The sequence below is a fragment of the Oncorhynchus nerka genome, linkage group LG1 (genome assembly GCF_034236695.1).
Source record: "Oncorhynchus nerka isolate Pitt River linkage group LG1, Oner_Uvic_2.0, whole genome shotgun sequence".
NCBI classification, from domain to species: domain Eukaryota; kingdom Metazoa; phylum Chordata; class Actinopteri; order Salmoniformes; family Salmonidae; genus Oncorhynchus; species Oncorhynchus nerka.
Genome location: NC_088396.1, coordinates 52,648,399 through 52,664,358, shown reverse-complemented (window position 1 = coordinate 52,664,358; position 15,960 = coordinate 52,648,399). Strand labels below are relative to the sequence as shown.

At 45.5% G+C, this 15,960-nt stretch overlaps 1 protein-coding gene across 1 annotated transcript in view; it reads right to left on the bottom strand.

The window, feature by feature from the left end:
* Window positions 1-15,960, bottom strand: part of ptprna (protein tyrosine phosphatase receptor type Na) — a 136,187-nt gene that overhangs the window by 49,114 nt on the left and 71,113 nt on the right. Inside the window, exon 13 of the mRNA XM_065019643.1 lies at window positions 202-411. Coding sequence (XP_064875715.1) covers window positions 202-411 — 210 coding nt within the window. The remainder of the gene's footprint in view (window positions 1-201; window positions 412-15,960) is intronic.

Genomic DNA, 15,960 nt, shown 5'->3' with positions numbered 1-15,960 from the left:
AACTTTCGATTTTAACTGTATAAGGCTCTATCCTCGCCTACCCGTTAGTTAAAGTGTGTCTCAGGTTCCAAATGGCACCCTATTCCCTATCTAGTGCACTACTTTTGACACAGGGTCCTAGTGCTCTGCTTTATAAAGAAGTGCACTACATGGGGATTAGGGAGTGATTTGGGACACTCAGAAGTGTCTCCTCTCCTCTACCTGGTAGTCAAAGTGTGTCTCCGGTCCTCCCTCTGGTCCGAGGCCCAGTTTCCCTGAGGCCGGCTGCTGGGTGTGGTGTCTGAGACAGGCGATGGTCAATGCTACCACCACCACGCCGCCCACACACGCCATGGACACCAGCGTCAGTACCAGCCCACTGGAGCCCTCCCTCACCCGCGTGGCATGGGGCAGCCCATGACCCTCGCTCCTCTGTAGGGGGAGAGAGAGAAATGGAGAGGTTGAGATTGAGGCAGAGAGGGGAGAGAGAGTAGGAGGAAGAGATGTACCCCACTAGAGCTAAGGATGATGTTAGAGTTTAAATATTTATTTTTATTTAACTAGGCAAGTAATTTAAGAACACATTCTTATTTTACAATGACGGCCCACCCAAAGCCAAACCCTCCCCTAACCCAGATGACGCTGGGCCAATTGTGCGCCGCCATATAGGACTCCCGATGACAGCTGGTTGTGATACAGCCCGGGATCAAACCAGGGTCTGTAGTGACGCCTGTAGCACTGCGATGCAGTGCCTTAGACAGGTGCGCCACTCGGGAGACCAGAAGTAATTTGGAGTTTGGGGTTAGTATATTTTATCATTTTATTTAGGATACCATCAACACCACAGGCCTTTTTGGGTTAGAGGGTTTGTATTTTGTCCTGTAGTTTATTCAAATCAAATCTAATTTTATTAGTCATATGTGGCAAATACAACCGTACAGTGAAATGCTTACTTATGAGGCCCTAACCAACAATGCAGTTTAAAAAAATATATACGAATAAGAATAAGAAATAAAAAGTACCAAGTAATTAAAGAGCAGCAAAATAACAATAGTGAGACTTTATACAGGGGGGGGGGTACCGGTACAAATCCAATTTTGATAAACTCCCATATCTACTGGGTGAAATTCCACAGTTTTTTTTATTTTTTTTATTTCACCTTTATTTAACCAGGTAGGCAAGTTGAGAACACCTTTATTTAACCAGGTAGGCTAGTTGAGAACACCTTTATTTAACCAGGTAGGCTAGTTGAGAACACCTTTATTTAACCAGGTAGGCAAGTTGAGAACACCTTTATTTAACCAGGTAGGCTAGTTGAGAACACCTTTATTTAACCAGGTAGGCTAGTTGAGAACACCTTTATTTAACCAGGTAGGCAAGTTGAGAACACCTTTATTTAACCAGGTAGGCAAGTTGAGAACAAGTTCTCATTTACAATTGCGACCTGGCCAAGATAAAGCAAAGCAGTTCGACACATACAACGACACAGAGTTACACATGGAGTAAAACAAACATACAGTCAATAATACAGTAAAAAAAACAAGTCTATATACAATGTGAGCAAATGAGGTGAGATAAGGGAGGTAAAGGCAAAAAAGGCCATGGTGGCAAAGTAAATACAATATAGCAAGTAAAACACTGGAATGGTAGTTTTGCAATGGAAGAATGTGCAAAGTAGAAATAAAAATAATGGGGTGCAAAGGAGCAAAATAAATAAATAAATTAAATACAGTTGGGAAAGAGGTAGTTGTTTGGGCTAAATTATAGGTGGGCTATGTACAGGTGCAGTAATCTGTAAGATGCTCTGACAGTTGGTGTTTAAAGCTAGTGAGGGAGATAAGTGTTTCCAATTTAAGAGATTTTTGTAGTTCGTTCCAGTCATTGGCAGCAGAGAACTGGAAGGAGAGGCGGCCAAAGAAAGAATTGGTTTTGGGGGTGACTCGAGAGATATACCTGCTGGAGCGTGTGCTACAGGTGGGAGATGCTATGGTGACCAGCGAGCTGAGATAAGGGGGGACTTTACCTAGCAGGGTCTTGTAGATGACATGGAGCCAGTGGGTTTGGCGAAATTCCACAGTGTGCCGTCACAGCAGCAAGATTTGTGACTTGTTGCCACAAGAAAAGGGCAACCAGTGAAGAACAAACACCATTGTAAATACAACCTATATTTATGTTTATTTATTTTCCCTTTTTGTATTTTCACATATGACTTTTGAAATGTCTTTATTCTTTTGGAACTTTTGTGGGTGTAATGTTACTGTTCATTATTTGATTGCTTATTTCACTGTTGTTTATTGTCTATTTGTCACGAGCTGTTTATTCTCCATGTTGTTTGGGTCGGGGTGTGATTTAGGATGGGTTATCTGGGGTTATCTAGGGGAATTGTATATCTATGTTGGTAGGGTCGGGCTGTGATTTAGGGTGGGTTATCTAGGGTTATCTAGGGGAATTGTATATCTATGTTGGTAGGGTCGGGGTGTGATTTAGGGTGGGTTATCTAGGGGAATTGTATATCTATGTTGGTAGGGTCGGGTGTGATTTAGGGTGGGATATCTAGGGGTAATCTAGGGGAATTGGTTATCTATGTTGGCCTGATATGGTTCCCAATCAGAGGCAGCTGTTTATCGTTGTCTCTGATTGGGGATCATATTTAGGTAGCCATTTTGGGATCTTCTCTGTGTATTGTTGCCTGTAAGCATTAGTCTAGCGTCACGTTTCGGTTGTTCGTTTTTGTTGTTTTTGTTCTGTGATGTTTTCATTTCCAAAATAAAGGATGGAAACAGACCACGCTGCTTTTTGGTCTACTCCTTATGACGAACTTGACACTATTTTACTTGCTTTGTTTAACATATAATATAACAATAGGGGTGGCAGGTAGCCTTCTGGTTAGAGGTTTGGACTAGTATCCGAAAGGTTACTGGATCGAATCCCTGACCTGACATGGTCAAAATCTGTCGTTCTGCCCCTGAACATGGCATTTAACCCACTCTTCCTCGGTAGGCAGGTAAATAAGAATTTGTTCTTAAACTGGCTTGCCTAGTTAAATAAAGGTTATAAATAAATGAAGCCAATTGAATTGAGAGAGAGAGAGATAGAGACAAAGGGGGCTGTAAAAAAAGGGAAGGAATGAAGAAAAGAGAGTGCAGGGGTGATATCTGCCCCCCCCCCCCTCCCTGCCTGCTTGTTGATGTTGTTGCCATGATGTCTGAGAGCCTCAGTGGGGGAGGACCGAGCCAGGCGCTGTCATGGCAACAGAGAAATGCTCGGTGAAATGAGTGGTCATCAAGGTTCTGAGTGGGAGGGACTTAAGAATTAGCCATTTAATAGAAGGAACAAAATACCTTTTAACATTCGATTTCTGACCCCAGTAAACACAGTCAGTAACACAGCAGTATAACGTTTTACCCCAGTAAACACAGTCAGTAACACAGCAGTAGAACATTTTACCCCAGTAAACACAGTCAGTAACACATCAGTATAACGTTTTACCCCAGTAAACACAGTCAGTAACACATCAGTATAACGTTTTACCCCAGTAAACAGTCAGTAACACATCAGTAGAACATTTTACCCCAGTAAACACAGTCAGTAACACATCAGTATAACGTTTTACCCCAGTAAACACAGTCAGTAACACATCAGTATAACGTTTTACCCCAGTAAACAGTCAGTAACACATCAGTATAACGTTTTACCCCAGTAAACACAGTCAGTAACACAGCAGTATAACGTTTTACCCCAGTAAACACAGTCAGTAACACATCAGTATAACGTTTTACCCCAGTAAACAGTCAGTAACACATCAGTATAACGTTTTACCCCAGTAAACACAGTCAGTAACACATCAGTATAACGTTTTACCCCAGTAAACAGTCAGTAACACATCAGTATAACGTTTTACCCCAGTAAACAGTCAGTAACACATCAGTATAACGTTTTACCCCAGTAAACAGTCAGTAACACATCAGTATAACGTTTTACCCCAGTAAACACAGTCAGTAACACATCAGTATAACGTTTTACCCCAGTAAACAGTCAGTAACACATCAGTATAACGTTTTACCCCAGTAAACACAGTCAGTAACACAGCAGTATAACGTTTTACCCCAGTAAACACAGTCAGTAACACATCAGTATAACGTTTTACCCCAGTAAACAGTCAGTAACACATCAGTATAACGTTTTACCCCAGTAAACACAGTCAGTAACACATCAGTATAACGTTTTACCCCAGTAAACACAGTCAGTAACACATCAGTATAACGTTTTACCCCATTAAACACAGTCAGTAACACATCAGTATAACGTTTTACCCCAGTAAACACAGTCAGTAACACATCAGTATAACGTTTTACCCCAGTAAACACAGTCAGTAACACATCAGTATAACGTTTTACCCCAGTAAACACAGTCAGTAACACATCAGTATAACGTTTTACCCCAGTAAACAGTCAGTAACACATCAGTATAACGTTTTACCCCAGTAAACACAGTCAGTAACACATCAGTATAACGTTTTACCCCAGTAAACAGTCAGTAACACATCAGTATAACATTAACCACAGTAACCACCCACCTGTCACTACAGTAACCACCCACCTGTCACCACAGTAACCACCCACCTGACACCACAGTAACCACCCACCTGACAACACAGTAACCACCCACCTGACACCACAGTAACCACCCACCTGACACCACAGTAACCACCCACCTGACACCACAGTAACCACCCACCTGACACCACAGTAATCACCCACCTGTCACTACAGTAGCCACCCACCTGTCACCACAGTAACCACCCACCTGACACCACAGTAACCACCCACCTGACACCACAGTAACCACCCACCTGACAACACAGTAACCACCCACCTGACACCATAGTAACCACCCACCTGACACCACAGTAACCACCCACCTGTCACCACAGTAACCACCCACCTGTCACTACAGTAACCACCCACCTGACACCACAGTAGCCACCCACCTGTCACCACAGTAACCACCCACCTGTCACTACAGTAACCACCCACCTGTCACCACAGTAACCACCCACCTGTCACCACAGTAGCCACCCACCTGTCACCACAGTAACCACCCACCTGTCACTACAGTAACCACCCACCTGTCACCACAGTAACCACCCACCTGTCACCACAGTAACCACCCACCTGTCACCACAGTAGCCATCCACCACTAGCTGAGGCAGATATCACAGACCACTGGCAGTACAGACTGCGTAACGACTAAAAGGACTGGAGATATCACAGACCACTGGCAGTACAGACTGCGTAACGACTAAAAGGACTGGAGATAACACAGACCACTGGCCGTACAGACTGCGTAACGACTAAAAGGACTGGAGATATCACAGACCACTGGCCGTACAGACTGCGTAACGACTAAAAGGACTGGAGATATCACAGACCACTGGCCGTACAGACTGCGTAACGACTAAAAGGAAATGGAGATATCACAGACCACTGGCCGTACAGACTGCGTAACGACTAAAAGGACTGGAGACATCACAGACCACTGTCAGTACAGACCGCGTAACGACTAAAAGGACATCGACTAGCTGAGGCAGATATCACAGACCACTGGCCGTACAGACTGCGTAACGACTAAAAGGACTGGAGATATCACAGACCACTGGCAGTACAGACTGCGTAACGACTAAAAGGACTGGAGATATAACAGACCACTGGCCGTACAGACTGCGTAACGACTAAAAGGACTGGAGATATCACAGACCACTGGCAGTACAGACTGCGTAACGACTAAAAAGACTGGAGATATCACAGACCACTGGCAGTACAGACTGCGTAACGACTAAAAGGACTGGAGATATCACAGACCACTGGCCGTACAGACTGCGTAACGACTAAAAGGACTGGAGATATCACAGACCACTGGCAGTACAGACTGCGTAACGACTAAAAGGACTGGAGATATCACAGACCACTGGCCGTACAGACTGCGTAACGACTAAAAGGACTGGAGATATCACAGACCACTGGCAGTACAGACTGCGTAACGACTAAAAGGACTGGAGATATCACAGACCACTGGCCGTACAGACTGCGTAACGACTAAAAGGACTGGAGATATCACAGACCACTGGCCGTACAGACTGCGTAACGACTAAAAGGACTGGAGATATCACAGACCACTGGCAGTACAGACTGCGTAACGACTAAAAGGACTGGAGATATCACAGACCACTGGCCGTACAGACTGCGTAACGACTAAAAGGACATCGACTAGCTGAGGCAGATATCACAGACCACTGGCCGTACAGACTGCGTAACGACTAAAAGGACTGGAGATATCACAGACCACTGGCCGTACAGACTGCGTAACGACTAAAAGGACTGGAGATATCACAGACCACTGGCAGTACAGACTGCGTAACGACTAAAAGGACTGGAGATATCACAGACCACTGGCCGTACAGACTGCGTAACGACTAAAAGGACTGGAGATATAACAGACCACTGGCCGTACAGACTGCGTAACGACTAAAAGGACTGGAGATATCACAGACCACTGGCAGTACAGACTGCGTAACGACTAAAAGGACTGGAGATATCACAGACCACTGGCCGTACAGACTGCGTAACGACTAAAAGGACTGGAGATATGACAGACCACTGGCAGTACAGACTGCGTAACGACTAAAAGGACTGGAGATATCACAGACCACTGGCCGTACAGACTGCGTAACGACTAAAAGGAAATGGAGATATGACAGACCACTGGCAGTACAGACTGCGTAACGACTAAAAGGAAATGGAGATATGACAGACCACTGGCAGTACAGACTGCGTAACGACTAAAAGGACTGGAGATAACACAGACCACTGGCCGTACAGACTGCGTAACGACTAAAAGGACTGCGACTAGCTGAGGCAGATATCACAGACCACTGGCCGTACAGACTGCGTAACGACTAAAAGGACTGCGACTAGCTGAGGCAGATATCACAGACCACTGGCAGTACAGACTGCGTTACGACTAAAAGGACTGGAGATAACACAGACCACTGGCCGTACAGACTGCGTAACGACTAAAAGGACTGGAGATATCACAGACCACTGGCCGTACAGACTGCGTAACGACTAAAAGGACTGGAGATATGACAGACCACTGGCAGTACAGACTGCGTAACGACTAAAAGGACTGGAGATATGACAGACCACTGGCAGTACAGACTGCGTAACGACTAAAAGACTGGCCGTACAGACTGCGTAACGACTAAAAGGACTGGAGATATCACAGACCACTGGCCGTACAGACTGCGTAACGACTAAAAGGACTGGAGATAACACAGACCACTGGCCGTACAGACTGCGTAACGACTAAAAGACTGGCCGTACAGACTGCGTAACGACTAAAAGGACTGGAGATATCACAGACCACTGGCCGTACAGACTGCGTTACGACTAAAAGGACTGGAGATATCACAGACCACTGGCAGTACAGACTGCGTAACGACTAAAAGGACTGGAGATAACACAGACCACTGGCAGTACAGACTGCGTAACGACTAAAAGGACTGGAGATATCACAGACCACTGGCAGTACAGACTGCGTAACGACTAAAAGGACTGGAGATATCACAGACCACTGGCCGTACAGACTGCGTAACGACTAAAAGGACTGGAGATATCACAGACCACTGGCAGTACAGACTGCGTTACGACTAAAAGGACTGGAGATATCACAGACCACTGGCAGTACAGACTGCGTAACGACTAAAAGGACTGGAGATATCACAGACCACTGGCAGTACAGACTGCGTAACGACTAAAAGGACTGGAGATATCACAGATAAACCTTCAGTCCATTTAAAGGACATCTGAAAATGTCACGGCAATGTTGTTATGTTGTCTAAAGCCAACCACCATAATAGACAAATAAAAATGATAGAATTAACATGGTAAGAAACATGATTAAATTGTTAATTCATATACCTATTATAGAAACGGTTCAGACTCTTTCTGTAGCCAATAAGCAATTTAATTGAAGTCGTTTGATTCGATCAGCATAATGCATTCATCTCTTCAGTAGGTCCTATGACTGAGTGTAGTCTGGCCCAGGAGTGTGAAGGTGAACGGAAAGGCTCTGGAGCAACGAACCGCCCTTGTTGTCCCTGCCTGGCCGGTTCCCCTCTCTCCACTGGGATCCTCTGCCTCTAACCCTATTACAGGGGCTGAGTCACTGGCTTACTGGGGCTCTACCATACTGTCTCTGCCTGACCGGTTCCCCTCTCTCCACTGGGATTCTCTGCCTCTAACCCTATTACAGGGGCTGAGTCACTGGCTTACTGGGGCTCTACCATGCTGTCTCTGCCTGACCGGTTCCCCTCTCTCCACTGGGATTCTCTGCCTCTAACCCTATTACAGGGGCTGAGTCACTGGCTTACTGGGGCTCTACCATGCTGTCTCTGCCTCTAACCCTATTACGGGGGCTGAGTCACTGGCTTACTGGGGCTCTACCATGCTGTCTCTGCCTCTAACCCTATTACAGGGGCTGAGTCACTGGCTTACTGGTGCTCTACCATGCTGTCTCTGCCTCTAACCCTATTACAGGGGCTGAGTCACTGGCTTACTGGGGCTCTACCATGCTGTCCCTGCCTGGCCGGTTCCCCTCTCTCCACTGGGATACTCTGCCTCTGACCCAATTACAGGGGCTGAGTCACTGGCTTACTGGTGCTCTTCCATGCCGTCCCTAGGAGGGGTGCATCACTTGAGTGGGTTGAGTCACTGATGTGATCTTCCTGTCTGGGTTGGCGCCCCCCCTTGGGTTGTGCCGTGGCGGAGATCTTTGTGGGCTATACTCGGCCTTGTCTCAGAATGGTAAACCCCCCCCCCCCTGTCTCAGCCTCCGGTATTTATAATGTAGTAGTTTATGTGTCGGGCGGCTAGGGTCAGTCTGTTATATCTGGTGTAATTCTCCTGTCTTATAAATCAAATCAAATGAAATCAAATTTTATTTGTCACATACACATGGTTAGCAGATGTTAATGCGAGTGTAGCGAAATGCTTGTGCTTCTAGTTCCGACAATGCAGTGATAACCAACAAGTAATCTAACTAACAATTCCAAAACTACTGTCTTATACACAGCGTAAGGGGATAATGAATATGTACATAAGGATATATGAATGAGTGATGGTACAGAGCAGCATACAGTAGATGGTATCGAGTACAGTATATACATATGAGATGGCATAGTTAAAGTGGCTAGTGATACATGTATTACATAAGGATGCAGTCGATGATGTAGAGTACAGTATATACGTATGCATATGAGATGAATAATGTAGGGTAAGTAACATTATATAAGGTAGCATTGTTTAAAGTGGCTAGTGATATATTTACATTTCCCATCAATTCCCATTATTAAAGTGGCTGGAGTTGGGTCAGTGTCAATGACAGTGTGTTGGCAGCAGCCACTCAATGTTAGTGGTGGCTGTTTAACAGTCTGATTGCCTTGAGATAGAAGCTGTTTTTCAGTCTCTCGGTCCCAGCTTTGATGCACCTGTACTGACCTCGCCTTCTGGATGATAGCGGGGTGAACAGGCAGTGGTTCGGGTGGTTGTTGTCTTTGATGATCTTTATGACCTTCCTGTGACATCGGGTGATGTAGGTGTCCTGGAGGGCAGGTAGTTTGCCCCCGGTGATGCGTTGTGCAGACCTCACTACCCTCTGGAGAGCCTTACGGTTGAGGGCGGAGCAGTTGCCGTACCAGGCGGTGATACAGCCCGCCAGGATGCTCTCGATTGTGCATCTGTAGAAGTTTGTGAGTGCTTTTGGTGACAAGCCGAATTTCTTCAGCCTCCTGAGGTTGAAGAGGCGCTGCTGCGCCTTCTTCACGACGCTGTCAGTGTGAGTGGACCAATTCAGTTTGTCTGTGATGTGTATGCCGAGGAACTTAAAACTTGCTACCCTCTCCACTACTGTTCCATCGATGTGGATAGGGGGGTGTTCCCTCTGCTGTTTCCTGTGAGAATTTAAGTGTGCTCTCTCTAATTCTCTTTCTCTTTTTCTGTTTCTTTCTCTCTCTCTCGGAGTACCTGAGCCCTAGGAGTCTTCCGACACAGCCAGAAGAGGACTGACCACCCCACATAGCCTGGTTCCTCTCTAGGTTTCTAATCTCTACCCCACATAGCCTGGTTCCTCTCTAGGTTTCTAATCTCCACCCCACATAGCCTGGTTCCTCTCTAGGTTTCTAATCTCCACCCCACATAGCCTGGTTTCTAATCTCCACCCCACATAGCCTGGTTCCTCTCTAGGTTTCTAATCTCCACCCCACATAGCCTGGTTCCTCTCTAGGTTTCTAATCTCCACCCCTCATAGCCTGGTTCCTCTCTAGGTTTCTAATCTTCACCCCGCACAGCCAGAAGAGGACTGGCCACCCCACATAGCCTGGTTCCTCTCTAGGTTTCTAATCCCACCCGGCACAGCCAGAAGAGGACTGGCCACCCCTCACAGCCTGGTTCCTCTCTAGGTTTCTAATCTCCACCCGGCACAGCCAGAAGAGGACTGGCCACCCCTCATAGCCTGGTTCCTCTCTAGGTTTCTAATCTCCACCCGGCACAGCCAGAAGAGGACTGGCCACCCCCCATAGCCTGGTACCTCTCTAGGTTTCTTCCTAGGTTCTGGCCTTTCTAGGGAGTTTTTCCTAGCCACCGTGCTTCTACACCTGCATTGCTTGCCGTTTGGGGTTTTAGGCTGGGTTTCTGTACAGCACTTTGTGATATCAGCTGATGTACGAAGGGCTATATAAATACATTTGATTGATTGATTCATAAAACAAGCACTTTATAATGCACATTTTGATTGGAAATGAACTATATCAGGTTGAAATTATAAAGGTGCATTCACGAATAAGGCTTAAAAAGTTAGACAATTCATTATTATTATCGTTACTATTATTTTATTAATATTAGGCCATGTTATTGGTATTTACTGTTATTTTATTAATATTAGGCCATGTTATTGGTATTTACTATTATTTTATTAAGATTAGGCCATGTTATTAGTATTTACTGTTATTTTATTAATATTAGGCCATGTTATTGGTATTTACTATTATTTTATCAACATTAGGCCACGTTACTGGTATTTACTATTATTTTATCAACATTAGGCCATGTTACTGGTATTTACTATTATTTTATCAACATTAGGCCATGTTATTGGTATTTACTATTATTTTATCAACATTAGGCCATGTTATTGGTATTTACTATTATTTTATCAACATTAGGCCATGTTACTGGTATTTACTATTATTTTATCAACATTAGGCCATGTTATTGGTATTTACTATTATTTTATCAACATTAGGCCATGTTACTGGTATTTACTATTATTTTATTAACATTAGGCCATGTTACTGGTATTTACTATTATTTTATTAATATTAGGCCATGTTATTGGTATTTACTATTATTTTATTAACATTAGGCCATGTTATTGGTATTTACTATTATTTTATTAACATTAGGCCATGTTACTGGTATTTACTATTATTTTATTAACATTAGGCCATGTTATTGGTATTTACTATTATTTTATTAATATTAGGCCATGTTATTAGTATTTACTATTATTTTATTAACATTAGGCCATCCTCTCTTTATGACAGCCTACATTGCTTTCTTTTCTTTGCTTTGCTGATAATGTCACGTTTCTGCCTCCTGTCCTAATTTAACAATAGTAGGAAGCTGCTATATCTTCTAACATAAAGCCTATTTCTGAGTTATACAATAGGGGTACACATTACTAACTGGAAAGTGGACTTTTCCTACTATACCAACAAGGACAAATAAAGCTTAGGATCATTAGGATCATCCGCTCCATCTCTCCAGGATCATCCGCACCATCTCTCATCCGCTCCATCTCTCAACCGCTCCATCTCTCAACCGCTCCATCTCTCAACCGCTCCATCTCTCCATGATCATCCGCTCCATCTCTCATCCGCTCCATCTCTCAACCGCTCCATCTCTCAACCGCTCCATCTCTCCATGATCATCCGCTCCATCTCTCATCCGCTCCATCTCTCCAGGATCATCCGCTCCATCTCTCCAGGATCATCCGCTCCATCTCTCATCCGCTCCATCTCTCCAGGATCATCCGCTCCATCTCTCAACCGCTCCATCTCTCCATGATCATCCGCACCATTTCTCCATGATCATCCGCTCCATCTCTCCAGGATCATCCGCTCCATCTCTCAACCGCTCCATCTCTCAACCGCTCCATCTCTCCAGGATCATCCGCTCCATCTCTCAACTGCTCCATCTCTCAACCGCTCCATCTCTCCAGGATCATCCGCTCCATCTCTCCAGGATCATCCGCTCCATCTCTCAACGGCTCCATCTCTCAACTGCTCCATCTCTCAACCGCTCCATCTCTCATCCGCTCCATCTCTCATCCGCTCCATCTCTCAACCGCTCCATCTCTCATCCGCTCCATCTCTCATCTGCTCCATCTCTCATCCGCTCCATCTCTCATCTGCTCCATCTCTCAACCGCTCCATCTCTCAACCGCTCCATCTCTCATCCGCTCCATCTCTCATCTGCTCCATCTCTCCAGGATCAATCGCTCCATCTCTCCAGGATCAACTGCTCCATCTCTCAACCGCTCCATCTCTCCAGGATCAACTGCTCCATCTCTCAACCGCTCCATCCCTCAAGGATCAACTGCTCCATCTCTCATCCGCTCCATCTCTCCAGGATCATCCGCTCCATCTCTCATCCGCTCCATCTCTCAACGGCTCCATCTCTCAACTGCTCCATCTCTCAACCGCTCCATCTCTCATCCGCTCCATCTCTCATCCGCTCCATCTCTCAACCGCTCCATCTCTCATCCGCTCCATCTCTCATCTGCTCCATCTCTCATCCGCTCCATCTCTCATCTGCTCCATCTCTCAACCGCTCCATCTCTCAACCGCTCCATCTCTCATCCGCTCCATCTCTCATCTGCTCCATCTCTCCAGGATCAATCGCTCCATCTCTCCAGGATCAACTGCTCCATCTCTCAACCGCTCCATCTCTCCAGGATCAACTGCTCCATCTCTCAACCGCTCCATCCCTCAAGGATCAACTGCTCCATCTCTCATCCGCTCCATCTCTCCAGGATCATCCGCTCCATCTCTCATCCGCTCCATCTCTCAACCGCTCCATCTCTCAACCGCTCCATCTCTCATCCGCTCCATCTCTCCAGGATCATCCGCTCCATCTCTCAACTGCTCCATCTCTCATCCGCTCCATCTCTCAACCGCTCCATCTCTCATCCGCTCCATCTCTCATCCGCTCCATCTCTCAACCGCTCCATCTCTCCATCTCTCCATCTCTCAATCGCTCCATCTCTCCATCTCTCCATCTCTCCAGGATCATCCGCTCCATCTCTCCAGGATCATCTGCTCCATCTCTCATCCGCTCCATCTCTCCAGGATCATCCGCTCCATCTCTCAACTGCTCCATCTCTCATCCGCTCCATCTCTCAACCGCTCCATCTCTCATCCGCTCCATCTCTCATCCGCTCCATCTCTCAACCGCTCCATCTCTCAACCGCTCCATCTCTCATCCGCTCCATCTCTCAACCGCTCCATCTCTCCATCTCTCAATCGCTCCATCTCTCCATCTCTCTAGGATCATCCGCTCCATCTCTCCAGGATCATCTGCTCCATCTCTCATCCGCTCCATCTCTCCAGGATCATCAGCTCCATCTCTCATCCGCTCCATCTCTCAACCGCTCCATCTCTCCAGGATCATCCGCTCCATCATCAAATGAGGATGATGCGAAACATAAAACATTAGATGAGCTCTCCTTCTTCCACTCCTGATGTATGACCCGACAAGTCCTGATATCACTAATAATCCTGGAAATAGCCTCTTGGAAAGGAGGGTTTGGGATTTCAGCAGAGGATTACAGAAATGTGTATCAAGTAGGGTGGACCGACACACAAGGAAAGAGGAGGGCAAGTTAGTGGAACGAAAAGAGAAAGGGAATGGAACGAAGAAAAATGCTTTCTCCTAGGCTTCAATGTAAGGCCTCATAGATCTTTCCCTCAAACTCCATTCAACCGCCGTACACCACTTGTCACTTCGAAAGGTGTTGCCCTAGCAACAGCGGCACATGTTGCTGTTGGGTAAGGGAGAGTAACAGAGGTAGGGGAGAGGAGGTGTGGGAGGGTCTGGTTTGTTGCCCCAGCAAGAATAGGTAGTATGTGGGAGAGATGCAGAGCAGAACAGAATAGAGTAGAACAGAGCAGAGCAGAACAGAACAGAGTAGGGTAGAACAGAGTAGGGTAGAACAGAGTAGAGTAGAACAGAGTAGAGTAGAACAGAGTAGAGTAGAACAGAGCAGAGTACAACAGATTAGAACAGAGCAGAGTAGAACAGAGCAGAGTAGAACAGAGCAGAGTAGAACAGAGCAGAGTAGAACAGAGCAGAGTACAACAGAGCAGAGTACAACAGAGTAGAACAGTATAATAGTGAAGACATTAATAATATGAAATAACACATAAGTAGCCAACCTTTGCCTTGTTGACAGCTTTGCACACTTGCTTATTGAGATAGAGACAGCCAAGTCTCCATATATTTGGGGGGGGGGAGGAGGGAGGGAGGGAGGGAGGGAGAGAGAGAGATGCCCAGGCTCTGAGCAGAGAAACAGCCCCGAACTGCAACCTAGGAGGTATGTATCCGATGCTCAACATGCTCTGCTCACACCTACTGTGATGGTCCTAAATGCCAGAACCCGGACAAGAACCTGACATCCTCAGCACACAGGGGGACAAACACCTACCTGGAGCTGACAGCATTCCCTCCCCCATATTCCCACCTTCCCACAACTATGACAACATAACCAACAAAAACGTGTCACAACTCCTGCAGCTCTCACATTTGTACATAGTCAATAGTAGGCTTCGGGGGGACTCCTAAGCTAGGCTTCGGGGGGACTCCTAAGGTAGGCTTTGGGGGGACTCCTACGGTAGGCTTCGGGGGGACTCCTAAGGTAGGTACACCTATAGCTCATCTCTTGGCAGTAGTACTGTAGACTACTTTATCACTGACCTCAACCCAGAGTCTCTCAGAGCGTTCACAGTCAGTCCACTGACACCCCTATCAGATCACAGCAAACTCACAGTCTACTTGAACAGAGCTATGCTCAATCATGAGGCATCAAAGCCAAAGGAGCTGAATAATATTAAGAAATGCTGTAGATGGAGGGAAAATAGTGTGGGAATCTACTATTAGGCAACAACAAATTCAATCCCTTCTAGACAATTTCCTGGACAAAAGGTTTAAGGATAAACCACTTCTCCAATCTTTTTGGCTCTATAACAAAGAACAAACAGCCAAATGATATACATGAACAATTACAAATCTTAGAATCAACTATTAAAGACTACCTGATCCCACTGGATTCTCCAATTACCTTGAATGAACTAGAGGACAAAATAAAATAAAAACCAACCCAAAGCCCTGTGGTGTTGATGGTATCCTCAATGAAATTATAAAATATACAGATAACAAATTCCAGTTGGCTATGCTTAAACTCTTTACCATCATCCTCAGATCCCCAATATTTGGAACCAAGATATGATCACAATCACCCCAATCCACAAAGTGGAAAATGATCATAAGACAGACCACGTATTCACCCTTCACAACCTAATTGACAAACAAACCAAAACAAAGGCAAAGTCTTCTCATGCTTTATTGATTTCAAAAAAGCTTTGGACTCAATTTGGCATGAGGGTCTGCTATAGTGGTGGCAAAGTACCCAACTGTCATACTTGAGTAAAAGTAAAGATACCTTAATAGAAAATGACTAAAGTGAAAGTCACCCGGTAAAATCCTACTTGAGAAAGGTCTAAAAGTATTTGGTTTTAAATATACTTAAGTCTCAAAAGTATAAATAATTTCAAATTCCTTTTATTAAGCCAGACAGCACCATTTTCTT